General features: G+C 35.4%; 1 protein-coding gene across 2 annotated transcripts; it reads right to left on the bottom strand.

Annotated features, from left to right (window-relative positions):
* Positions 1 to 857: 857 nt before the first annotated feature.
* LOC123702769 (protein O-GlcNAcase) lies at positions 858 to 26,411 on the bottom strand. Of its 2 annotated transcripts, XM_045650561.1 has the most exons (22): positions 26,133 to 26,411; positions 25,978 to 26,029; positions 24,851 to 25,079; positions 17,679 to 17,783; positions 17,147 to 17,309; positions 14,525 to 14,653; positions 14,031 to 14,174; positions 13,532 to 13,646; positions 13,281 to 13,360; positions 12,358 to 12,512; positions 10,971 to 11,316; positions 10,421 to 10,527; positions 9,921 to 10,000; positions 9,210 to 9,378; positions 8,116 to 8,290; positions 7,478 to 7,531; positions 5,509 to 5,714; positions 4,412 to 4,500; positions 3,960 to 4,099; positions 3,494 to 3,642; positions 2,197 to 2,362; positions 858 to 1,495 (listed from the first exon to the last, which is right to left on the bottom strand). In XM_045650561.1, exons 1-22 carry the CDS (start codon positions 26,197 to 26,199, stop codon positions 1,371 to 1,373), a joined length of 3,045 nt encoding a protein of 1,014 aa, XP_045506517.1. In that variant the 5' UTR covers positions 26,200 to 26,411; the 3' UTR covers positions 858 to 1,370. The 2 variants fall into 2 exon arrangements, with proteins under 2 accessions (XP_045506517.1, XP_045506516.1); XM_045650560.1 differs by lacking the exons at positions 17,679 to 17,783; positions 24,851 to 25,079; positions 25,978 to 26,029; positions 26,133 to 26,411 and having other exon boundaries at positions 12,358 to 12,506; positions 17,147 to 17,256.
* Between the last annotated feature and the right edge of the window lie 798 nt (positions 26,412 to 27,209).

Raw genomic sequence — 27,209 nt, 5'->3', positions numbered from 1 at the left:
ATGTAAAGCATGATTTTTTTGTTACAATGTATCAAAAATTTATATGCATTAGAAGTTTTTCATATCGTTTAAGCCTTGAATATAGCTTTCAGGTGTTCTTTTGATTTGTCGATTTGTTTTTTTTTATTTCTTAGTATTTTTTTTTGAAGTGAAACTTCTTTATCGAGGTTGGAAAAAAATTTAGTGTAACATTTTTTCGTTACGAGTGACATTTTTCCGTAACGCGCCATCTTTTTCTTATCCCTACCACGCGTGATTCGACGTATTTCTGTAAAGTTGTATATAATAGTAAATTATTTTTTGAAAAATAAGGTCATAAAGAAGTTTCACTTCTTACGTGTGTACACGCACACATTTGTTTTAAATTAACGTGAATCCTTTTTTATTTATTTCAAGCAAATTTGTAATTGTAATCGCCACATTCGTAACAGCACGATTTAATCACTTCAATGAATGTCACTAAAGCCGTGTAACTTGTATATTATGTTTAGTGGGTAAAATTATACATGCGTATTTTCTTTGTTTTCAGTTTTGTTAAAAAAATTGCGATTTATAACATTTTTTACAATTTTCATATGTTTTACAATAATAAAGAAAAATCACATCAATTCGCTTAAAACAATTTATATCGCTCATTCAATCTTCACAATTCGAAAAGAATTTTGAGATCTTAAATATAAGAACTTCGTTATAACAGTAAAGTTATTATTACATACAATACAGTTCGATTACTTAAAAATTAAGTTTTTGAAGTGAAACTTCTTTATCGGGGTTGGAAAAAAATTTAGTATACCATTTTTTCGTTACGAATGACATTTTTCCGTTACGCGCCATCTTTTTCCTATCCCTACCACGCGTGAGTACGTATTTCTGTAAAGTTGCATAATAGTAAATTATTTTTTGAAAAATAAGGTCATAAAGAAGTTTCACTTCTTACGTGTGTACACTAGTACACGCACACATTTATTTTTATTACTTGGTCATCTCCATATAGCATTAACGTATTATAAACAACTAGTCACACTCGCCTATTAAAGAAGATCAGTTCTATAAAACATTCATTGAAATTACAACTTTATCTCGTAGCAGTATGGTTCAAGGTCTATTGCATCACTCATTAGAAAACTACAACATCTGTACCGCGTTGTATAAAACATTAAAAAAATCAGCACCTTAGTTCATGTTAATAACGTTCAAAGTCTATTGTATCGCTCAAGAAAACCTAATACATACTTAGGCAGAGTTTAGTTTCGGACACTTTCAGTTTTGAGTCAAGTTATTTACCGTACGTTAATGCTATTTAGATCTAGAATTTTGTTTTTTATCCTAGATCCGTCCTATATCGGACCTAGGTAGTTATTATGTAAGCGCTAGAAGGACCTAGCTAGATAGACGCGAGTACCGTCGCGAGCTAGCTCGACAAAGCCTAGCTTGTTGTAGAACTGCTGCAGATAGTGATCTGTTGAGTTGATGCATGCGTGTACGCCGCTTGCACCTGTGAATTAGAATATAATTTAGAAAAGATATATTTAACATAATCCATACTAATATTATAAATGCGAAAGTAACTCTGTCTGTCTGTCTGTTACTCAATCACGCCTTAACTACTGAACCAATCTGCATGAAATTTGGTATAGAGATATTTTGATACCCGAGAAAGGACATAGGATAGGTTTTATCTCGGAAATTCCACGGGAACGGGAACTATGCGGGGTTTTCTTTGACTGCGTAGGCGATGCCGCGGGTGGAAAGCTAGTATAAAATATACAACATGCTTTATTGATAGAATCAACTAGAAGAAAGTTGTTTTATTAACAATGGCAACGTCGCGACGGCCACTCGATATGTGTTAGTCATGCGGAGCGGCAACGCCGCGCTAGCTATGCGTTCGCCAATACAGCCGTAGGCGGCCGTGGTCAATGAGCCTGTTATTTTTTGATATCTTTTGATACGATGTTTAATGTGATGTGTTAAGTGTTTTGCAATGCGTGATGTCACGTGTCGTGCAACCCGACATGTCATGTGATGTGTCTTTTGACCTAACGTATCACGTGTCGTGTCGTGTGTCGTGTTGTGTATCGTGTCGTGTGTCGTATCGTGTCGTGTGTCGTGTTGTGTATCGTGTCGTGTGTGGTGTATCGTGTCGTGTGTCGTGTTGTGTATCGTGTCGTGTGTCGTGCAATGTGACAACATTACCGTTGGCCCGTAGCGCGGCCAGCAGGCAGGTGAGCAGGCGCGCGGGCGCGTGCGGGTCGCGCGGCGCGGGCAGCACGCAGCACGTGAGCAGCGCGGGGTGCGCGGCCGACACTGCTGCGGGAGCCCGCTCCAGCGAGCCGAACTGGTGGAAGTGGCTGATGCACTCCTGGAATTGTGCAATTGGATCGTAAGATGCGAGTTTTTTTTTAAAGTGAAACTTTTATTACATCGTCTCAAACTTTCTGGTCTCACGATACGTACGATAATTATCCTACAAACACGATAATTTTTAGTTAAATGTATATAGTGTGAAAAAAAGTTTCACTTTTACCGTGGTTTCATAAAACCACACAACATTTTTTTTTATGAGGGAGGAGGCAACAGAGCAGACGCGATGCCTGATGGTAAGCGGTCAGCGTCACCCATGAGCACCCACAACGCCAGGGACATTGTGAGTGTGTTAGGTTAAACAGCTAGGAGTAGACAAAAACAGAATTAGGGAGGGAAGGGGGTTGAAAGACACCAAACAGATTGAAAGGAAAGTGTTTTTTAAGGATTTAATCAGTTTTAGAATAGAATGAAGGCTAATTCAGTCGTCTTTGCACACAATAGAGATATAAAGAAGGCTAGCAATAGTTTCACTTCTGTCTTTGCACACTATAGTGTTATGTAATATATTCTATGATTAAATCATAAAAATCTTGGTTGCATTTCATTTGCAAGTCATTTATGAAGATAAGAAAAAGTAGCGGTCCCAGACCACTACCCTGGGGAACTCCGTTCATAGCCCGAACAGATTATGTTTATAAAACTTCTATTTTATTTCGTATAAAGTCTGTTAATCTCTATTACTGGTATTCCATTACTAACGAACGATAATCAAAACCCCTTTTTATAACAAAAGTCTACAACTTCAAAGAATAAATAGCGATCTACAAAGTCAAAAGCATTAGACAAGTCAAGTTGTCAAATGGCAATCTTTTATTCATTCTTGAACTATGAACATTAAAATCATGATTGAAGTCATAAATAAGTCAAACAATGGTTTTATTTACATTCTTTACACATACATTCTTTATTTCAAGATGTATATGGCACCGTAAAAACAAAATTTTACAATCTAACTAGCAAGAGTTCAAACTGTCGAAATTGTTGAACCGTAATAATGACGGAAAATAGCGTACACAAGTATCACATCGGTTAAGTCATTTATTCAATTAGACTTCTTTTAGAAGCACTTTCGAATCGTCATGACATATTTTTAACAATTACCACCTAAAAAACTATAAAGCCCTACCTTAGCAGCCTGACTCAGATCCTCCCTCTGCACCAGCTCCTCTGGATACTTGATACACATCTCCGGTATCCACGCGATCTCCTGTTTCTTGTAAAACTCTTTGCTATTTAGGGCCGCGCAAGCGTAGCCTATTATTTCTGGTTTTACTCCTGTGGAAAATGTTTTTATTGTCAATGTGGCGTGTGAAAAGAGTAGGCAAAATTTTGTTTTTTAATATTTTGAAGAAATTGTGAAATGTATTTTGCAGAAAAAAATTAATTTTTATTCCTTGCGAAGTACAATTTAATGAAGAAAGATGTAGTCATTGGATTTCACGTATTAAACATCTGAATTAGCAGAAGACAACAAGGAATAAATTCACAAATAAACCTAAACAATTTTCCACTAAAAACAAAAATCTCTATACCAGAAGTTGTAACACAAATTTACAAACTATACCTTAACTAAGAACACAAATCGCACTTACCATTAACTTTAACTTCACCATCCGGCTTATCACCTTCCGAATCATCATCAACTTCAGTCGCATCATCCGTGAAGCAATCACCATCATCTTCTATCACCATGCATAACTCCGGTGTGAGTGTTAGGAACGGCATCACTAACCTGTGATAAGTGCATGTATATAAACGATTTGAAAATAGTGTCTTAATCCGACTAATATTATAAATGCGAATGTTTGTTTCTTTGTGTGTTACACCTTCACCCAAAAACTGCTGAACCGATTTTCATGAAATTTTGCCCAAAAATAGAGGCTAATTTGAATTAACTTAAATAATATTTCAACAAAATATAACGAAATGTGAATATTTTGAAAAAATGTAGTCATATATGGGTAAACGAGGCATTCTTATTTGGATAACAACCTGTATTATTCATGTGGTTTTAATTTTATTTTTTTAATATAATATAACATACCTATCAGCAGGCAAACTCTGCAAGTCACTCGGGAACAGATCGCTGCAGTCCGCACCGTCGCGACATGTTTTATGACATATCGTACATACCTGGAAACAATATTATACAGATAACTTTTTGAGGGTATTTCTTTTTATATTAGTTATTGGTAAAAATAAATAATTCGGAAAACCTTCAGGATTTACGACTCCTACCTTTCCTCCTCATTCCTTTCTCTGTAAAATTGATCAAAAAGCAACTTATGGAATTTTATGACTTTTGATTTTTCCCATGCGTTCGATACTATATACATTACTTTTTAACTACCAAAACTGGTCTACTGTGGCTAAGTATTAAAAAGAAAAATTCTAAAGCAATTTGAGTAACAGAAAATAGACGGCGATGGTTGGAAAATACCATTGAAGCAAGTAGTGTCACAAGGATCGGGCTACTTCTACTTATTTAGTTTATTACAGGTATTTTTGATCATTTTGACTTTTTTATTTACTGGATTTACGCAGATGACACATTACAGTCCTTTCCTTATTCTAGTGAAGCGAGACAACTAATTGAGTGTTTTAAATCGCCGCATTAACTGAATACATTTTTAGCTCATTACTAATAATCCTTTATAACTATTTAGTGTGTGCATGAAGTTTGTAATTTAGGAATAATTTGCTTAATTTGCTATCGTTTAAGATTATGTTTTCATAGACAAAATGCTCACATTAGAGAAACAGTATATGTTGGCTGCGCGAAGCTAGAGAAGAAAACATGGATTTTCAGGAAAAATTTAGCAAAAAAATTTTTGACGTAATTTTGTTGTTTAAGTATTTTTATTATGTGATCAGTGTATGTAAAAGTACAAGTCCCTTCGCGCTTAGTATACCAATAGCGGGACACCCTGTATATCATCACGCTAAGACGAACAGGAGCGGAGCCACGAGTATGCATTATATGCTTTGCTTTGTTCACGAATGGTAATCCTAAAGTGACGAATGGTGCGTAGGGACGTTGTTTCTGATCCTGTAAAGTGACGAATGGTGCGTAGGGACGTTGTTTCTGATCCTGTAAAGTGTCGAATGGTGCGTAGTGTCCCTGTTGGTGTATGAACTCACCGGCAGCTCGTCCCTCGCTGCGTAGGGTCTGACGGCGTGCGGCAGCGTGCAGAGCGGCGGCGGCGCGGGGTGCGGCAGCGCGTGGCGCAGGTCGGGCCCGCAGTCCAGCGGCACGAGCCGCCGCAGGTCCGCCGCCAGCCCGCCGCGGAACACCCACGGCTCCTGTGCACCGCTCTCGAACGCCTCCCGCCAGCCCTTCGAGAACCCTGCGCACGAGCACACACGTACATACAAACACCCACGGCTCCTGTGCACCGCTCTCGAACGCCTCCCGCCAGCCCTTCGAGAACCCTGCGCACGAGCACACACGTACATACAAACACCCACGGCTCCTGTGCACCGCTCTCGAACGCCTCCCGCCAGCCCTTCGAGAACCCTGCGCACGAGCACACACGTACATACAAACACCCACGGCTCCTGTGCACCGCTCTCGAACGCCTCCCGCCAGCCCTTCGAGAACCCTGCGCACGAGCACACACGTACATACAAACACCCACGGCTCCTGTGCACCGCTCTCGAACGCCTCCCGCCAGCCCTTCGAGAACCCTGCGCACGAGCACACACGTACATACAAACACCCACGGCTCCTGTGCACCGCTCTCGAACGCCTCCCGCCAGCCCTTCGAGAACCCTGCGCACGAGCACACACGTACATACAAACACCCACGGCTCCTGTGCACCGCTCTCGAACGCCTCCCGCCAGCCCTTCGAGAACCCTGCGCACGAGCACACACGTACATACAAACACCCACGGCTCCTGTGCACCGCTCTCGAACGCCTCCCGCCAGCCCTTCGAGAACCCTGCGCACGAGCACACACGTACATACAAACACCCACGGCTCCTGTGCACCGCTCTCGAACGCCTCCCGCCAGCCCTTCGAGAACCCTGCGCACGAGCACACACGTACATACAAACACCCACGGCTCCTGTGCACCGCTCTCGAACGCCTCCCGCCAGCCCTTCGAGAACCCTGCGCACGAGCACACACGTACATACAAACACCCACGGCTCCTGTGCACCGCTCTCGAACGCCTCCCGCCAGCCTTTAGAGAACCCTGCACGCAACAATTGTACAAAAACATACGTACATCAACATGCGTATCGTGAAAATTAATAAATGCATAATTTATAAATTGAACACACACACGCACAGACACACATATTTATAGAGCTCTTGTTTATTTCTAAGCTATTGCATAGCTTCTATCGCGGGCCTTGAGCGCAGGGACTCCAAAAACTCCGTAACGAAAAACCTCACGCTCCCCACTCCAACAGGCACAAAGGTGTGGCTTGAAGGCATATTAGGCAATAGCTTTACAGCGGCAGTCCCTGAGTGCCACACTCTTTTTTTTTATTAATTCATAAACGACAAATTTAGTTTATAATACAATAAATGGAAACAACTTTACACAATTATAAACAATCCATGTACATCCAGATACGTTAATTCCAAACAAGACTCACACATATCCACACACAAACACACATATATGCACATTACAGGAATGTCTTACTCAAACACGTACGCATTCAATAAGATTATGGCAAAAAGTTCGGATGTATGTTATCAAACATTACGACTTAGTCTATGCATTTGACAATGTACAGAATAGAATATACTTTATCCGAGATATTAAAATATATCATAAATGGATAATCATTACTTTATATTATATCGCACAACTCACTCTGAAATAAATAACAAAAAATAAATTTATTACTAGTGATAACCTGTATAGAATAGCAAGGTGTTCTTCAAGGAGGCATAAAAGGACCAATTTTATACTTTTTACATATAATTGATTGAGCAATTTAAAAAATTTAAATTTTTAGTGAAATAGCTGTTAAAACTAACGACGACAAAGAGTTAAAGTAAAAACTTTATGATATCAAAGCGTGACGTCACGTTTCATGCGATTATTTGATTATTTATTTATTATTGAAAAAATGATTTTTAAGAATACTTACATGTATAACTTCCTTGCATATTTGTAGCTATATTTGCCGGAAATTTGCCGAGCTCTGAAACAAATCAATATTTGAACTTCATTCTTATTACTATTTTACACATAATATATAAATAATTTTACATCAATTATTGAAGTTAACAAGTGTTGATAATTATTAAAAAAACAAAATACCCGACTGCACACTAAAAAAAGAGTAAAAATCCTATATTAATTACTCCCGTGATTGAAATGAATCTAATGATACCGCATACATATTTTTTTAAAGGGAAATTTAGAAAAAATATTATTATGTCTTTATCCCGTGGGACTTTTAGGATAAAATGTATCCTATGACATTCCCGTAATCAAGACAAATCTAACGATACCTCATACATCAAAATCCATCAAGCCGTTTAGGCTACAGGTGGTCACAAAGGAAAAGACATACATACATACTTACATACACTCGAAAAACATTACCCTCCTTCTTTGGCAGTCGGGTAAAAATAATGAAAAATCAAAAACATGCTCTGTCAAAAACTTACTACTTGAGCTGTATTAGAAACACATATTTTCATTGGACTGGCAATTCGTTCAATTTTAACAAAATCAAAAACTACCCTCATTTATTTGAGCAAGTGCTGTGTGCATACTAACCGAGCCACTTGAGGAAGGCCGCCAGCAGCGCAAGCACGGCGCACAGGTCCCACACGTAGGGCCGTAACTCAGCATGTAGCTCTTTATTAGCAGCTACAGCTAAGCGACGAGCTAAACGTCGACAGCGGTGTGCCCACCACGAGAAGCGGCGGAGACGACGACGCCATTCGCTAGTCTGGTGATAGCATAATAAATTCGTTAATTTTGTAATTGAAGTGAAACTTCTTTATCGGGGTTGGAAAAAAATTTAGTGTAACATTTTTTCGTTACGCGTGACATTTTTCCGTTACGCGCCATCTTTTTCTTATCCCTACCACGCGTGATTCGACGTATATCTGTAAAGTTGCATATAGTAAATTATTTTTTGAAAAATAAGGTCATAAAGAAGTTTCACTTCTTACGTGCGTACACTAGTAGTAGTAGTAGTACACACGCACACATTTTTATTTTCATAATGTAGAAAACGTGACGACGTACCATTTAATGATACAATATTAAAAATATGAATTAAAAAATAGTTACAAAGAAATTTAAATAACTGAACAAAAATTTACACTTTTTTATTATTTCGAATCAATGAGGCTGTTACAGTAAACATTTTGCCGGTGAACATCAACAGTACAGCTGTCAACCCGAATTGCAGCAGGATCCTATTTTACCGGAATCCCACAGGACCGATCGATTTTACATTCTTCAATCGAACCGCAAGGGACTGGAACGCGCTTCCTGTATCTGTGTTCCCCGACGAGTAAAATTTGGGGGTCTTCAAGCGAAAAGTGAACCGGTACCTACTAGGGAAGCGCGCACCATCTTATTTATTTATTTATCATAGACCACATCTTAGCTTTCCATCAGGCGAGATTGTGGTCAAGCGCTTCCTTATCACTACATAGTATAAAACAAAGTCGCTTTCTCTGTCCCTATGTCCCTTTGTATGCTTAAATCTTTGAAACTACGCAACGGATTTTGTTGCGGTTTATTTGAACGAGTGATTCAAGAGGAAGGTTTAAGTATATAATTTATTAGGTTTTAGACAAAGCGGACGAAGCCGCGGGCGGTAAGCTAGTCTAGAAAAAAAAAAGGATCCCACTGACCTCGGGCTTGCTGCCCCTGGGCAGGATGCTGGCCGCGTGTGCAGTGAGCCAGTGGAAGTCGTGCAGCAGCCGCAACCCGCGGGACCCGTGCTCGAACGGCAGGTAGAATAGATCGCAGAGGAGAAGTAGATCGTCTGCTGTTAGCGCGTTTGCTGATTGCTCTAATGCCCTATGAGATAATAAAAAATATACAAAAAGTGACCATTTTAATGCTATAAAACAAAAAGCAGGTCGTCTGCTGTTAACGCGTTTGCTGATTGTTCTAAAGCTCTGTAGAAGAGATTAGAATAAAAAATATTGAAGTGACATTTTAATGCTAAAAAAAAATAGTTGTCTGTAAAGTCGGTTTACTGACGCTAGTTGAACGTGCAATAGGCAACATTTTGACGTCTATCAATTTTATCTTCATAGAGAGGTCTCAAATGTTGCCTACTAAAATGACTCTACTTTACAAGTAGTACATTTGTATAAAAAAAAAAATGTGTGCGTGTACTAGTGTACACACGTAAGAAGTGAAACTTTTTTATGACCTTATTTTTCAAAAAATAATTTACTATATGCAACTTTACAGAAATACGTCGAATCACGCGTGGTAGGGATAAGAAAAAGATGGCGCGTAACGGAAAAATGTCACGCGTAACGAAAAAATGTTACACTAAATTTTTTTCCAACACCGATAAAGAAGTTTCACTTCAAAAAAAAATGACTCACTCATCAGACACTTCCACGGGCTCTACCATCATGTCGGCACTCAGTGGACTATTGCATGGCTCCACTTGCATTGAACCGTTCTGAAATTTATTACAAAATTGACATAAAATAAATCTGATTGTTTTAAAATCAGACAGAATAAAAGTAATATTTTGAATGTGTGAAACAAAAAAGGTCATTATAAGTATGTATCTTCTTCTTATAATATATAAAAATGAATCGCAAAATGTGTTGGTAAGCGCATAACTCGAGAACGGCAGAACCGATTTCGATAATTCTTTTTTTTTATTATATTCCTTGAAGTACGAGGATGGATCTTATGTAGAGAAAACGTAAACATGTACCACGGGCGAAGCCGGGGCGGACCGCTAGTATTATATATTTATAATTAAAACTTCGTCAAAAATGTCCGACTAACGTTGTAAAATATTACATAAATTCATTGAAATTCATTCATTTTTTGCTTCGGACGATTATTTATCAAGTCTGTAAATAATAACCTCGCTATATGGCTCATTCATGACCACATCGGAGTCAGCCGCTGTTGAGGGGGGGTCCACATCCAGGGGCTCTACCGGCCGACTGGGAGACAACGTTTGGGGTGTGTCTGCGGGGAAAATAGTTATTTTGACGATTCATATTGCGCTTATAATAGTCGTTAAATAAATGTTTGGAGTTTAAACTGATAGATTGTTCTGTATAAATAAAAAAATGTCATTGTGTTGATTGTATTTGGACTGTTTTAAAGATAAAATAAAAATGTGCTTTCAAAGTTTGTTTGTAAAATGATGAAAAACTTTTTATCGGTACTTTGAAAGTTTCTTAAAGCGTCTAAAACTTGGCCGTGTTACACACTAAAGAAAGAGATAAATATAATATGTATTAAGTTTATTATTAAGGAGAAATTTAACTTAACCATTGATAATTTAGAAAAAAATATTGCTGAGCAATAAAATATATACCTTTATCTTTTATAACTTTGCGAATTTCTTTTATGCATACTTTGTAATTATCTCTTGCTATAACAAAAAATGATCACCAAAAACTCACCACCAACACTCATATCCCCATTCCTCTGTTCATCATCATCAACAATAATTTGATCCTCTTCTTTCCTAACATCCATAAAGCTTGTTTCCAACACGCTATCATTCGACAGCGTATCGTGACCATCTATCTTCTCCATAGCTTCATCTATCTTCTCTTCAAGTGGTTTTAGACCTAATATCGGTACGGGTAAGGTCGAGATTGGAATCTCCGATGGTACAGCGATGTTGGAATTCGCCATGGGGATGATCGGGTTGGGGATGGACTCGTTGAGGATGACTTTCGTCGGGGATACGAGGGAGTTCATGACCGGGTTGGACACGGGGTTGAAGTTTTCGGATGTTGACATCTGGAAACATAAATAAAACATCGTTATGAACTAACAGATATAGATGATTAAATCATTCAAATCTTCACTTGATATCGACGAATATTTAAAGATTAATCAATATTAGCCAAATCGGTCCAGTCTTTCTTGTGTGATAATGAGAAAAACGAACAGCATTATGATTAACGTTACAAACTAATCTATAATTTCTATAATAATTTTATGAAGAGTTTGTTTGTTTGAACGCTCTAATCTCAGGAACTACTGACTCGATTTGAAAAATTCTTTCAGTGTTAGATAGCCCATTCATTGAGGAAGGCTATAGGCTATATATCATCACGCTAAGACCAACAAGAGCGGAGCACTGCAGGTAAAACCGCAGAGCACAGCTAGTTTATAATAACTACATAGTATAAAACAAAGTCGCTTTCTCTGTCCCTATGTCCCTTTTTATGCTTAAATCTTTAAAGCTACGCAACGGATTTTGATGCGGTTTTTTATTAGATAGAATGATTCAAGAGGAAGGTTTTAGTATATAAATTACTAGCGGTACGCCCCGGCTTCGCCCGTGGAACATATTTCGCAATAAAAGGTATATTCTTTCTCAGGGTCTAAAGATTGTCTGTGCCAAATTTCATCAAAATCGGTCCAGTAGTTTATGAGCCTATTCATTACAATCAAACAAACAAAGTTTGCCTCTTTATAATATTAGTGTGGATTAGGTGTAAGCTAGTAAAATATATAATGCAGCCATTGAGATATACATATGGAGACGACACCGCCTACATCACTTATGGTCCGCTCACCATAAGTCTTAGCTTAACTGCACGCTCATTTTTTATTTGTTTTAAAGTAACACGCATCAAATATGCCTTCGTGTGTGTTACGATATTGCACAAATAATACGGAAAAGTGCAAAGGAATAACTTTTCATCAGTAAGTATATAACTAGATAATAATTTTTAAAACTTAGTTAGAGCAAAAAAATGGCGCACAGATTTTGTTCGTGGTGTCACCTCCATACGTAGTAATATTATCTCAATGCATGCAGCACGCACGTACCGTGGGCGGTTGCTGCGCGCACATGTCGGGCAGCGCCTGCAGGTGCGTGGTGGTGACGGTCGGTATCTGCGCCACGCTCACAGTGGTAGTACTGGTCGTGCCCACCAGCGACATGCAAGTGTTCACCGACGGCACTATGGGGATGATCGCTGCCTCTGCGGGTGGTACACGAACTTTACACGGCACAGTGGGAAAGGGTGCGTGACACCCGAACGGGTGGGAAATACCCGAATCGACAGCCTCTGCGGGTGGTACACGCCATGGGACTTTACACGGCACAGTGGGAAAGGGTGCGCGAGACCCGAACGGGTGTGGAATACCCGGATCGGTGATATACAAAAAGACGTGTGGCACTCGGGGACTGCCGCGGTAAAGCTATTGCATAGCATGCCTTCTAGCCACACCTCCGTGCCTGTCGGAGTGGGGAGCGTGAGGTTTTTTCGTTACGGAATGTCTCGATTCAGTCCCTGCGCTCAAGGCCCGCGATAGAAGCTATGCAATAGCTTAATAATAACAATAAACAATGATTTATCTTTTACAAGAGTTTAAAATATGAAAACGAAAAGGTGTGAAATACCTAAATGGGTGTATTTTACCCGAATGGGTGTAATACAACCATCAGACAATAAAGAACATGGTAAACAATATACTTAATAATAAATCTATGATGCCACAATTGTGTATGAAATTATCGTCCAAAAAGGAGCGAGCGACGAAAAAATTCAATGAAATAAAAGTATCGCTTGTTAGAAAACTCTGCCTGCCTACTAAGCAGAGATTAGTTTCGGACAATTTTCGCATGAACGCCAGCGAGAAATAAGCTTTATCAATAATTTTTAATAGCAATGAAAGTATAATAAAATTAATTAGAAAAAATATCTATTTAATTTCCTAACTAAACTTAGATATAAAACAGATAGTACCTGTAGGCTGCGGCTTTATAACTGGCCCCTGAGATGTCTTTGGTATGGAGAACTCTGGAAGCCACTCATTTATCGCTTGGCTGAAAAAAAAATTTTTTTCATTTCCATAAGTTTTTGCCATGCGATTTTTTCCTTTTTAGATTTAAGTCATGTTTTTATTTTTTAAAGTAAAATTTCAGGCATAAAAACAAACAATATTGCACTTATGTGATTTAATGATAACAACAAATATATATTAAATGATATATTACCTTAATGCCTGGCGATGATGATACACATGCTTGCCAAGTGCCAGAGGCACTTCATCTTCACACACACCCTGGTCACCTTCGCGCTCCAATTTTATGTCCCAGGACACAGCTTCATCTATAATTGATATGTTTTTTGATTGATCGATGATTTATTCTTTAATATTATCTACTATATAAAAATAAGTCGCGTTTTCCTTCCTGACGCTATAACTCCAGAATGCACGAACCGGTTTGCTAGTTATTTATTATTTTTAAATATAGAAGAAGACTTTTGCACAAGCTTTTCTTTCATCAATAATATAACAAAAAAGTAATATTTTTTGTAGATAAAAATTATGATATTTTATGAAACACATAAAATAGATTCTGTTTGTATACCCTACATCACCATAAAATAGATTTATAAATTTCAATATTAACCAAAATTAAGAAGTTCACCTAACATTACCCTGAAAGCAAAAAAAATCATGAAAATTAGTAAAAAATTTAAAAATCTCACTATGCGCCGGCGCATCCATTCTGCAGCTTGCCCAATGCGCAAGAGTTCGTATCGCTATCATGTTCGCGTTGTATTCACAATTTGGATTCGTTAACACCCCTCGTAACAGAGGGATCAGTTCTGGCGATCTACCGCAGTAGGGACCTGTAAAATGAGGGTATTTAAAAAAAAAACTTAGTATGTGAATTTTTTTTTCTGTTCAATTGCATGGCTTAACAATCTACAGATTATTTTGTAGCACTATCACACAAGTTTGGGATTTAACAAAGTAATTTTTGAACTCATGACTAGTAGAATTTTATTAACATTTTTGAGAAAAATAAAAAGCTTCTGGATTAAAATTAGCATCAGTTCAGTTCACTTCATACTATTTTCACTAGAAATTATCCAGCTGTTCGTGTGTAAAAATTAACAAACACGCAAACTTTTGTTATTAAATAATAGTGTTCTGTAATATATCATTTGCTATAAAATATCTTCTAGAAATGTCTTACCCAGAAATATTCTCTTTTGATCATAATCATTGGCATGCAGATTATCCCATATGACCGGGGGTCTTCTCAATACTTGTGTTATTTCTTCAATGCATTCTGTTGTCAACGTTTTTGATATTACTTTAGGTCCTGAAAAAATTTTCAATTTGTATTAAAGCTTGTCGATTAACGAATGTTTGTACGAATTTTATAGTTAGTAATTATTGTAATAAAAACATATTATCTATACTTCTATACTAATATTATAAAGAGGAAAGGTTTGTAATTATGTATGTATGTATGTATGGTTTTCACGCATAAACAACTGGACCGATTTTGATGAAATTTGGCACAGACAATCTTTAGACCCTGAGAAATAACATAGGCTACCTTTTATTGCGAAATATATACCACGGGCGAAGCCGGGGCGGACCGCTAGTAATAAATAAAAAAACAACCTTTTTCTTTAGTTATTCATTTTGTGTTATGTTTTTATCAAGTAGGTGACAAGGTATATTTTTGGTTAAATTAATGAAGTGGATTAGCTTAACATTGTAGCCCCAGTCACTGTTTCTTTTTGCATATAACAGGAGTCAAACCCAGATCTCCATACAAATTCAATCAAACTATAAGTGACGTTCAAAATCAAAGCTTCACACAAGTACATAAAGTACAATTTTGCATAAACAGAACTATAAAACACTTTTGGCACGTGGTAATAAAGTTTAAGAATTAACGGTATAAGGTCATTGACATGTTGCTGATAACAGATTTTCCATTGATATGATTCATACATTTTGAAAGGAATTGCTAGCTTGTTTAAGTTTGAACTTATGTATGTTTGACATATTTATGATAGATATATGCCACATGGGATTGTTCTTATAAATGTATTCGGAATTTTATTCCTTCACAGCAAGTAAAACAAAATTTGAATAACTATCAAGTAGTCTATATTTCTTACTCTAATCGTAATAAAGTTTAGATCATTTAAGAATGTTACATTTGTTCAACTTCAAAATCATAACATTTATGCACGCCTCATAAGCGAAGCGTTGAGGTGGGTACTACTGTCACTTCGCGCAAAACATCTGATTTTTCAAACTTAAAATGTCTTTATGTATCATACATTGCACTTGTAAGATAATACATACACACACATATTAAGAAAAAACACTATTTTTAACATTCATGATATTTTTGATGTCATTTTTGTTATTTAAACTAGTTAAAAAACAGTTTAAAAAAGTTCTGTCTTGGACATCCGTGTGTCTGTATGTGCGGAGGATTTTCTTGTTAACACGATAGCGACCGAAATACTTTACTAATCGAGTCTTTTTTTTTCTCTTACGTTTGAGTATGCTCAGGAATAGAACCCTTTCATTTTTCAGGGTCTGATTCGATGTGGTTTAATTGTTATTAAATAAACAAAAAAAAATATCGACTGTTCTCCATAATTTTAGTATATCTATATATACCTATTCTTTATTTTATTTTTTATATTTATAGTGTACTCAAAATTCACCATTATAAACTCGATTCTTTATACTATAAGCCAAGGTTTAAAAAAATAAGTTGGTAGTCAGTCCCTTAAACCTGCGCAGTTTCACATCTAGGTGGGGCCACAAGAAAAATAGCTCAATTATTACGGTACCGCTTTCTTTACTTTTCCAACTGTTTTATTTTATTTCTTTTTTATAGATATTTATAGTGTACTCTTTATAAATAATCAATTTTATTGTAAAGGATGAGATTATGAGGCGTGCACTTTTGGATTTTCCAAACTATTTGAAAACTATATTGAATGAATTTTTATTACAAAAAGGTACATAATAAGAGCCAGCGCGCACGAGCAACTTTGTCTCCGCAACTATTTTGTCTCTCCCATCAATTGTATGGGGAGTTGCGTCGCTACGTGCGCGCACTTTCATACTAGCCCATAGGTCGGAGAGACAAAATAGTTGCGGAGACAAAATAGTTCCGGAGACAAAGTTGCTCGTGCGCGCTGGCTCTAAGGAATAACATGATTTTGCTCTAGAATTTATCTATAATCTATGATAATTAATAATATGATTTAGTATCGCTGCGATGATGATATATAATCCCATGAAATTGATATCATGATATTTAATACACAACACTATTATCCACACTTAATATAATAAAACCGTAGTAAATTCAACTGTACATTGAATATTTTATTAAAAGAACTAGCTTAACGCCCGCGGCTTTGCCCGCTTTGTCTAAAACTTAATAAATTATATACTAAAACCTTCCTCTTGAATCACTCTATCTAATAAAAAAACCGCATCAAAATCCGTTGCGTAGTTTTATAGATTTAAGCATACAAAGGGACATAGGGACAGAGAAAGGGACTTTGTTTTATACTATGTAGTGATGATAGTGATACTTGGGGTGTGATTTTCAATCAATATCAAAGCCAAAAATATAGTTTTTAGAATTTTTGTCTATCTGTATGTATGTATGGGCTAAACTCAGAAAGTAATGCATGGATTAACTTAAAATTTTACAAGAATATTACTAACAGGTCTGGTCAAAATATAGGCATCAAGCTAATACCAATAGGAGCGGAGAAATGCGAGTAGAACCGCGGGGCACAGCTAGTACAAATAAACCACTCACCAGTCCACATAATATCAATCTCCTGGGACAGCTTAGTGCCCAAGGTGTTGAGATATTCCGAGCTATTCACAGTGGGTACAGCTCTAGTGGAGCAGTACTGCGTGGGGCAGAGCAGGAAGCGGGGACAGCCGAGGTGCTGGTGTATCTCATTTGTTACTGATACCTGCGAAAATAGTCAACTTTAGGAGAAATATTTTCAAGAAAGGTTTTTTTGAATGTCGTTAGATTTCACCTCAAAACAGGAAAAAAATACAAAACTATAAATGCAGATTAAGTAGAAGTTTAACAATCTAATTGTTTGCGTATTAGATTCCTTTTGATTACAATTCAAAAGTGCATACTGCTATATTAAAACTGACAAAACACTGAATTTCCAAATAGATATTGTTATTTTTTTCCGCATATAAAAGACGCTTGATATTAACAATTTTAACAATGTAAGAATAAATAAATCAATATTTTCCAATAGATAGAAATTTATGAACACAAAATTTGTGATATATAAGTTTTTGCAGTACACATAATTTCATACCTGTGCATGAGCAAAGCTCTGGAATATTTGCTTATCGGCTTCACTCATTTCCGGTTCAATATCATCAAATAGCAGAGAGAAGCAGGTACATCCAAATTGTGAAACCTAGAATAATTCATACCCAATAAATAAATATTTCAGGACAATTTTCACACATGGCACGATTTGATCCCATACTAAGCTTTTGCTTGTGTTATGGAAACCGGATGATAAACATACATATATATAATTTAAAATAAATACTTATATAGATAATTTATAAAAGAACACTGTCGAATTAGGTTAGAATCCTGTAATGATAGTAAGTTCTATGTGATGTAAATAAATAAATAAATAAATAAATAATTAACACCCAGACACGGAGCAAACATCTATGTTCATCATAAACTCAAACTCAAACTCAAACATTCATTTATTCAATTAGACTACTATTTAGTAGCACTTTCGAATCGTCATTACATAAGTATTTTTAACATTGACCACCGATTCGGAAAGCAGTATCTATGGAGAAGAATCGGCAAGAAACTCCATAGTTGCTCTTTTAAAATCATGTCAATATTACATAATATGTAACTTATATCTAACTTATACATAATATATCATAATATGCAAAGAACTGTCCTGTGGTTTTTACGCGACAACCCTCCATGGGTCTTTATCGTCCATATATTCCTGAATACTGTAGTACGCTCTCTGAACCAGTACATTTTTTATATAAGTTTTAAATTTAGAACTACTAAACTCTTTAATATTGAGAGGAATTCTATTGTATAAGCGTATACCTTGACCCATAAATGAATTTTTAACTTTAGCTAATCGGAAAAATGGCATTTCAATTCTATTCCTGTTCCTTGTGCCATAATCGTGTCTATCTCCTACTCTTGTGTGTAAGTCGGCGTTTTTGTGAACATGCAAAATATTATTAAATATATACTGTGATGGTACAGTAAGGATACCAGTATTCTTAAAATGATCTCTTAGTGAATCCCGAGCACGTAAATTATATATAGAGCGAATGGCTCTTTTCTGTAAGATAAATATAGTTTCTATATCTGCAGCCCTGCCCCACAGTAGAATTCCATAGGACATAATGCTATGAAAGTAGCTGAAATAAACCAGTCTAGCCGTATCTTCATCGGTGAGTTGCCTTATTTTTCGGACTGCATATGCAGCTGAACTGAGCTTACCTGCAGCGGTGTTGACATGGGCTCCCCACTGTAGTTTCTCGTCCAATGTTAACCCTAGAAATACAGTAGACTCAGTAGGATGCAATACCTCCCCGTTCAAGGTAATATCTCTGTTCAACTTTTTTACGTTAGGAAGTAAAAATTCAACACAAGTGGTTTTTTTGGCATTTAATAATAAATTATTGGCATTAAACCATTCAGATATGTGTAAAAGAGCACTGTTCACTTCGTCAACATTTGGGTCATGCCTATCCACATTAAAAATTAATGAGGTATCATCTGCAAACAGAACTATTTCACACCTATCCTGCAAATAATAGGGAAGATCATTGATATATACCAAGAACAAGAAGGGACCTAAAATTGACCCCTGTGGAACACCAATGTTAATTGACGCACCGCTAGAACGTTCTCCATTAACAACTACAGTCTGTATCCTATCATGCAGGTATGACGCTATGAGGTTCTGTGCTTTTCCTTTAATTCCATAGTGATTAAGTTTACGTAACAAAGTACAATGTTCAACGCAGTCAAATGCCTTGGAGAGGTCACAAAATATCCCCAGAGCATTTTTTGAGTTTTCCCATGCTTTATATATATGTGTTAGAAGTGCAACCCCAGCATCTGTGGTTGAGCGCCCCTTTGTGAAACCAAACTGTTTGGTGTGCAGTAAATCATTAGATGCAAAATGACTACTCAGTTGGTTTAATATTAACTTCTCGAATACCTTACTTAATGTTGGTAAAATAGAGATAGGTCTATAATTGTTACAGTCTTCTTGATCGCCCTTCTTAAATAGAGGTATAACTTTACTAAGCTTTAGTAAATTAGGAAATGTACCATAGTCACAACACTTATTAAATATAAAAGCTAAATTTTTCGCAATATTTTCTATGATATTATTAACTAAATTTACGGACATTCCCCAAAGATCACAAGTATTTTTTAGATTAAGCGTCTTAAAGGCAGTAACAATATCACTAGCAGTTACGTGTCGTAATTCAAATAATGTACTGCACCCCGCAACATGGTCCCTCAAAAAGGTTTCTGCAAGTGCTGAAGACGAATTTAAACTATTAGTAATAGTAACAGGGACACTACTGAAGAATTCTTCAAAAGCAAGCGCAACATCAGCACTTTTGTCAATAACCCTGTCATTATTTACAAGTTTTATAGTATTACTTGATTTGCTTTTACCCATTTCACCATTAATAATAGACCAAACTGTTTTAACTTTATTATCCGATTCGCGTATTTTATCTCTGATATACAATCGCTTCGCAGTAAAACAAACTATTTTAAAAGTTTTTGAGTAATTTCTAACATAACTAAGAAAAGATGGGTCTTTATTATATTGCTTCATACCATATAACTCATAAAGAACGATCCTACACCTATGTATGCTAGGTGTCGCCCATTTACTAAATGGTAAATCCTTGGTAATATTTAAAGATTTAACTTTAAATATTTTTTCAAATTCATTATGAACTAAATTGAAAAACTAGTTTATAAGACAACAGCTAAGCAGTCTTTTTCTATTGTGCATCAAAATATTCAAGGCTTAGCTAGCAAATTATTAGAAATAGAATTATTTTTAAATCATAATAGAATTAAAATATTTTGTGTAACAGAACATTGGCTTAAACAATGTCAGTTGTTAATAAATATTGATAATTATAAATTAAAAAGTATATACTTTAGGACAAACGCTATTCATGGAGGTTCTCTTATTTTTGTACACAATAGTTTAAAATGCAAGGAACGAACTGACATTGTTAGCCTTTCTGTAGAACGCACCATTGAACTGTCCTGTGTTGAACTTGAGCGTTACATTATTGTTTGCGTTTATAGGCCTCCTTCCAGTGACTATAATATGTTTGAGACAGTCATGGAAGAAATATTAAAGCGTTTGAGCAGAAGTGAAAAGAAGGTTATAGTATGTGGAGACTTTAATATTGATTTACTTTCACACACACAAATGGCAACACGAATAGTTAATTTATTTCAATCATTTAATTTACATAAACTTTTTGATGAACCCACACGAATTACACCAAGTTCTGCAACTTGTATTGATAATGTTTACTGTGATTGTAACTTTTTAGAAAAAAATATTCTCAATACACTGACTTCGGATCACTGTGGCCAGAAAGTAGTTTTTGAATGGGATTGCATACCTACATTTAAAAGAATTAATGTTAGGCCTATAACTAAAAAAGGCATTCATAAATTTAGAGATAATATTAATAATAAATTGCCTGGCCTGAATGATCAATCCTTTCATACTAATCCTTGTGAAATGTTTACAAATCTTTTTAATTTAATTCATAATGAGTTTGAAAAAATCTTTAAAGTTAAATCTTTAAGTATTACCAAGGATTTACCATTTAGCCAATGGGCAACACCTAGTATACACAGATGCAGGAACGTTTTATATGAGTTATATGGCATGAAGCAATATAACAAAGACTTGGCATTTCTTAGTTATGTTAGAAATTATTCAAAAACTTTTAAAAAAGTTTGTTTCACTGCCAAGTGCTTGTATGTCAGAGATAAAATACGCAACTCTGATAACAAAGTTAAAACGGTTTGGGCAATTATTAATGGTGAAATGGGCAAAAGCCAATCAAATAGTACCATAAAACTAGTTAATGCTGGTAGGGTCATTGACAAAAGTGCTGATGTTGCGCTTGCTTTTGAAGATTTTTTTAGTAGTGTCCCTGCTAGTATTACCGAAAAATTAAATTCGTCATCAGCGCTTGCGGAGTCCTACTTGAGGGACCATGTTGCTGAATGTAATGTATTATTTGAATTGCGACATGTGACTGCAGAGGAAATTGTTAAAACTTTTAAAACATTAAACTTAAAAAAAACATGTGATCTCTGGGGAATGTCTGTAAATCTAGTAAATAATATTATAGAAAACATTGCCAACCACTTAGCGTTTATATTTAATCAATGTTGTGACTGTGGTATATTCCCTGATTTATTAAAGTTAAGTAAAGTTATTCCTTTATTTAAAAGTGGTGACCAAGAAGACTGCAATAACTATAGGCCAATTTCCATTTTACCAACTTTGAGCAAAGTCTTCGAGAAATTAATTTTAAACCAATTATGTAGTCATTTTGTATCAAATGGTTTACTGCACGCCAAACAGTTTGGTTTCACAAAGGGGCGCTCTACCACTGATGCTGGAATAGCTCTTTTGTCACATATATATAAAGCATGGGAAAATTCAAAGAATGCTTTGGGGATATTCTGCGACCTTTCTAAGGCTTTTGACTGTGTAGAACATACCACTCTATTACGGAAACTAAATTTTTATGGTATTAAAGGTTTATCTCAGGACCTCATAGCTTCATATCTTCAGAACAGGGTACAAACCGTTGTTGTTAATGGAGAGAAATCTCGCGGTGCGCCGATTAACATAGGTGTTCCGCAGGGATCTATCTTAGGACCGTTTTTGTTCTTAGTATATATTAATGACCTACCTTATTATTTGCAGGATATGTGTGAAATAGTACTGTTTGCAGATGATACCTCATTAATATTTAATGTGGATAGACATGACACAAATGTTGACGAAGTAAACTCTGCTCTTTTACGCATATCCAAATGGTTCACTGCTAATAATTTATTATTAAATGCAAAAAAAACAAATTGTGTTGAATTTATCCTTCCAAATGTAAAAAAGGTGAAAAGGGATATTATTTTAAACGGGGAGGTATTATACCCTGTGGATTCTACTGTTTTTCTTGGTTTGACACTAGATGAGAAGCTACAATGGGGGGCCCATGTTGCCACCACCGCTGCTAAGCTTAGTTCAGCTGCATATGCAGTTCGAAGAATAAGGCATCTCACCGATGAAGACACGGCTAGATTGGTTTATTTTAGCTACTTTCATAGCATTATGTCCTATGGAATTCTGCTATGGGGCAGGGCTGCAGATATAGAAACTATATTTATATTACAGAAAAGAGCCATACGCTCTATATATAATTTACGTGCTAGGGACTCACTAAGAGATCTCTTTAAGAATACTGGTATCCTCACAGTACCATCACAGTATATATTTAATAATATTTTATATGTACACAAAAACGCAGACTTACACACAAGAGTAGGAGATAGACACCGTTATGGCACAAGGAACCGAAATAAAATTGAAATGCCATTTTACCGGTTAGCTAAAGTTAAAAATTCATTTATGGGCCAAGGTATACTTTTTTACAACAGAATTCCTCATAGTATTAAAGAGTTTAGTAGTGCTAAATTTAAAAATTATGTAAAAAACGTATTAGTTCAGAGAGCCTATTACAGCATTAAGGAATATATGGAAGATAAAAACCCATGGAGGGTTGTCGCGTAAAAACCACAGGACAGTTCTTTGGCATATTATGATATATACGTACAGTTACTTACATATTTTGTAAAATTAAATTGTAATACTGAAATGATTTAAAAGAGCAACTATGGAGTTTCTTGCCGATTCTTCTCCATAGATACTGCTTTCCGAATCGGTGGTAAATGTTAAAAATATGTATTGACGTTTCAAAAGTGCTTCTCGAAGAAGTCTAATTGAATAAATAAATGTTTGAGTTTGAAAAAAAAAAAAGATTTTTAAACATTTCACAAGGATTATTATTACAGGATTGATCATTCAGTACGGGCAGGTTTTTATTAATATTATCTCTAAATTTATTAATGCCTTTTTTACTTATAGGCCTAACATTAATTCTTTTAAATTCAGGTAAGCAATCCCATTCAAAAACTACTTTCTGGCCACAGTGATCCGAAGTGAGTGTATTGAGAATATTTTTCTCTAAACAGAAGCAGTCGCAGTATATATTATCAATACAGGTTGCAGAAGTAGGTGTAATTCGTGTGGGTTCATTAAAAAGTTTATACAGATTAAATGACTGAAACAAATTAACAATTCGTGTAGTCGTTTGTGTTTGTAAAAGTATATCAATATTAAAATCACCACATACTATAACTTTTTTTTTACTCCTACTTAAACGCTTTAATATTTCTTCCATGACTGTCTCAAACATATTATAGTCACTGGAAGGGGGTCTATAAACGCAAACAATAATGTAACGCTCCAGTTCAACACAGGACAGTTCAATGGTCCGTTCTACAGAAAGACTAACAATGTCAGTTCGTTCTTTACATTTTACACTGTTGTGTACAAAAATAAGAGAACCTCCATGAATAGCATATGTCCTGAAGTATATACTTTTTAATGTATAATTATCAATATTTATTACCAACTGACATTGTTTAAGCCAATGTTCTGTTACACAAAAAACCTTAATTCTATTATGATTTAAAAATAATTCTATTTCTAATAATTTGCTAGCCAAGCCTTGAATGTTTTGATGTACAATAGAAAAGGTCTGCTTAGCTGTTGTCTTATATACTAGTTTAAATCTAGCTTAGGGCTAGATTTTCTGTCAACACAAGGTTGGTGTATATAATTATTATTACTACTACATAAAATTATAGTAGATCCAGGGTCTGATAACAAACATGTACCAGACTGGTTAATATTATATGCTATTAACATACAAATATTTGCCCCGGGTGGGATTCAAACACACAATCTCTGGCTTGGAAGGCAGGGCCACTACCAACCAAGCCAACCGGTCAGTCAACCCAATGACATAAAAGTGAAGTTGTCTCAATGCAAAATTAATTAGAATGATAGATTACAGAGAAAACGGGAATCTTATTACAATACAGTCTATTTTCCGAAAAATTAAACTAAATTTATTAATGCTTTTATAAATGAAATGCTTTTTGCATAGTCTGGGAATTAGGTAAACAGAAGTCAATGCACTTTAAACAGTTTGAATTTTTATTGATAGTTATAAAATTATAGCAAAACAATTTTGGCCCACACGTAAACAGCTTTTACATTCATATTCTATCACATTAATAAAGTAAGAAAGAAGAAAATTGCTGACAAATCAAGCCACATACCTGTTCCAATTTCCGTTTCAATATCGTAATCTCCTTCTGACTGCTATACGTGATATCTAAACCCGGTGACAGTGCATAGCAGAAGGTAATACCATGCGACTTGGCCTCCGAGATCAGAGACGTGAGGTGCTCAGCCTCCTCCACCGTGTATAACTCTCGCCAGTACGCGCGATGCTTGTAGTCGTCTTTTGGAGCGTATACATACATATCTAGACCCCATTTCTTTAGCCTAAAATGTGGAATGTGATTATAGTAGAAATTGAAATACTTTATATTAGAAATAGAGTCACAATCAAAGACCTATTATACTAGTAGACGCAGCATACGCCAACATCATTGCACTAAAAAACAGCGTAATTAATACATACCTACTTACTAAAGCATTATCACCAATACAGTTGTTCTCTCTTTAACTCTCACGCACGAGACATAATACATGTCTCACTCATGTACTTCATAATAACAACTGCCGATTAAAATATAAAAATAACATCCAGCCACGACGCTGAATGGTGCGTGACTAAGTGAAACTCGGGCACTTAGCTGAGTTTTTTCTTGCCAAAATAGAGAGTGGGTAACGTATCTAGCTTTTTTATATATCATAGGTCACAATGGACAATACAGAGGTATTTTATATTGTATTTACTTTTTTATAAAATTTTCTTTATAATATTAGAATGTTTTAACACATCAAAATATTGATATCACTATATTTAAAAGAGAATGGTTAGCTTTAACTTTCCTTTTAACATTTATTTTAAATAACATTTAGAATGTTTACAAGTATTGATTTATCATAAACTAGCTGCTCCGCGCGGTTGCGTTCCTGTCGTAGCGTGATGATAGGTAGCCTATAGCCTTCCTTGATAAATGAGCTATTATATTCCTTGTTAACACCGAAAGAATTTTTCAAATTGGACCAGTAGTTCCCGAGATTAGTGCGTTCAAACAAACAAAAAAAACTCTTCAGCTTTATTATATTAGTATAGATACACTGATAATAAAAAAAAAACATGATAATGATAGCAGTGTAAAATATTCAGAGCAGTTACTGCTAAAGTTCTGCTAATATCATAATGCCTGGATAAAAATCAATAAAAATGTAATTATTCCAATTGAATACTTACTTTATAAATAGATCTTTTCTTTGCTCAGTCGTCCACGGTCGACCGTAAAAGCCTGCAATAGAACATCAGGTCATTCACACCGGTCTTTCTAACGCACATAAAACTACTGTATTATTCAATAGATAAAAGAAAAGGACTTCTATATACTAGCATACCTTCAACAACACCGCAAATAAAGTCTTTGCGCTTGAAATCCCCATCATCTACCGAACTTTCCGTCATTATAATAAGTTTTTATAAAAGAATTACTAAAACGATTGCAGAAATTAACGAGGGAAACCTTAGAGAAACACAACAATTCTTAATGGATAGCTTTATTTGATCTAAATTACTTTAATAGTACTTAATAACTAAAGTAAATAGAGGAATTTAATAACTAAATGCGTAAAAATAACATGTAAATTATTGATGAATAAATCTGATTCAATAGAAATAGGAAAACTCAAATAGGATGTGTCAAACCATAGAGGATATCCATTGATCATAGAATAAAATAAACCACAGATCTATCAAAATAATACATAGCTTAGATACAAGCCTTTTAGTATTACATGTTTATGGCAATAATCTTGCAATAATGCATCCGTTTTATGCACAGGTTTTATGCTTAGGTTTTATCGGTTTTATGTACACTATAACCAGTTTACCCAGTTTAGGATGTACATTTTAAGAAATTAGCGAGGTTTCCAATGCATGGCTATAATAATTAATAATTATTGGAGGAGGAGGAATGTTGTGTAAAAAATAATTGAACATTTTAGTACATATAATTTTATTTATTTGGTTATTTTATTTTGCACCTCATATGACGTCTAAAATAAAACTTACATTTTTACATTTAAAGCGTTGATTCAGTTGTAAGCATGCTATATTTTAATATGAGTATTAAATAACACTCAACTATCCACTTTACGTAAATTATTACGTATCTTTATTTATGTTCATGTTATACACTGATCGTTTTTAGATATTATTATATCAAAGATATTGCTGTTTTTAATGCAGTGTCAAACATCTACTCAAAAGTTTCGTAAAATTATATGCGTTGACTATAAATTCCGATAGATTTAAAAACTGCATTCACATTTTAACTTAACAATATTAATGAGTATCATAATAAATCTATACAACCAAGTGTGCTAATCTTAATATTAAAAGTGACTAGAATGTAATACTTCAAACGTTATTTACATCTTATTTAAATATATACAAAATTATTCAAAATTCACTTC

Source organism: Colias croceus, chromosome 24, assembly GCF_905220415.1.
Source record: "Colias croceus chromosome 24, ilColCroc2.1".
NCBI classification, from domain to species: Eukaryota; Metazoa; Arthropoda; class Insecta; order Lepidoptera; family Pieridae; genus Colias; species Colias croceus.
Note: the sequence above shows the minus strand (reverse complement) of the source record. Positions and strands in the feature narration are given on the sequence as shown.

Coding starts and splice junctions, on each gene's coding strand:
- LOC123702769 (XM_045650561.1), bottom strand. CDS start 26,199: ATGACGGAAAGTTCGGTAGATGATGGGGATTTCAAGCGCAAAGACTTT. Junction 26,030..26,132: donor TATTTGCGGTGTTGTTGAAG/GTATGCTAGTAT, acceptor GTTCTATTGCAG/GCTTTTACGGTCGACCGTGG. Junction 5,715..7,477: donor TATGCAAGGAAGTTATACAT/GTAAGTATTCTT, acceptor GCTCGTGCGCAG/GGTTCTCGAAGGGCTGGCGG.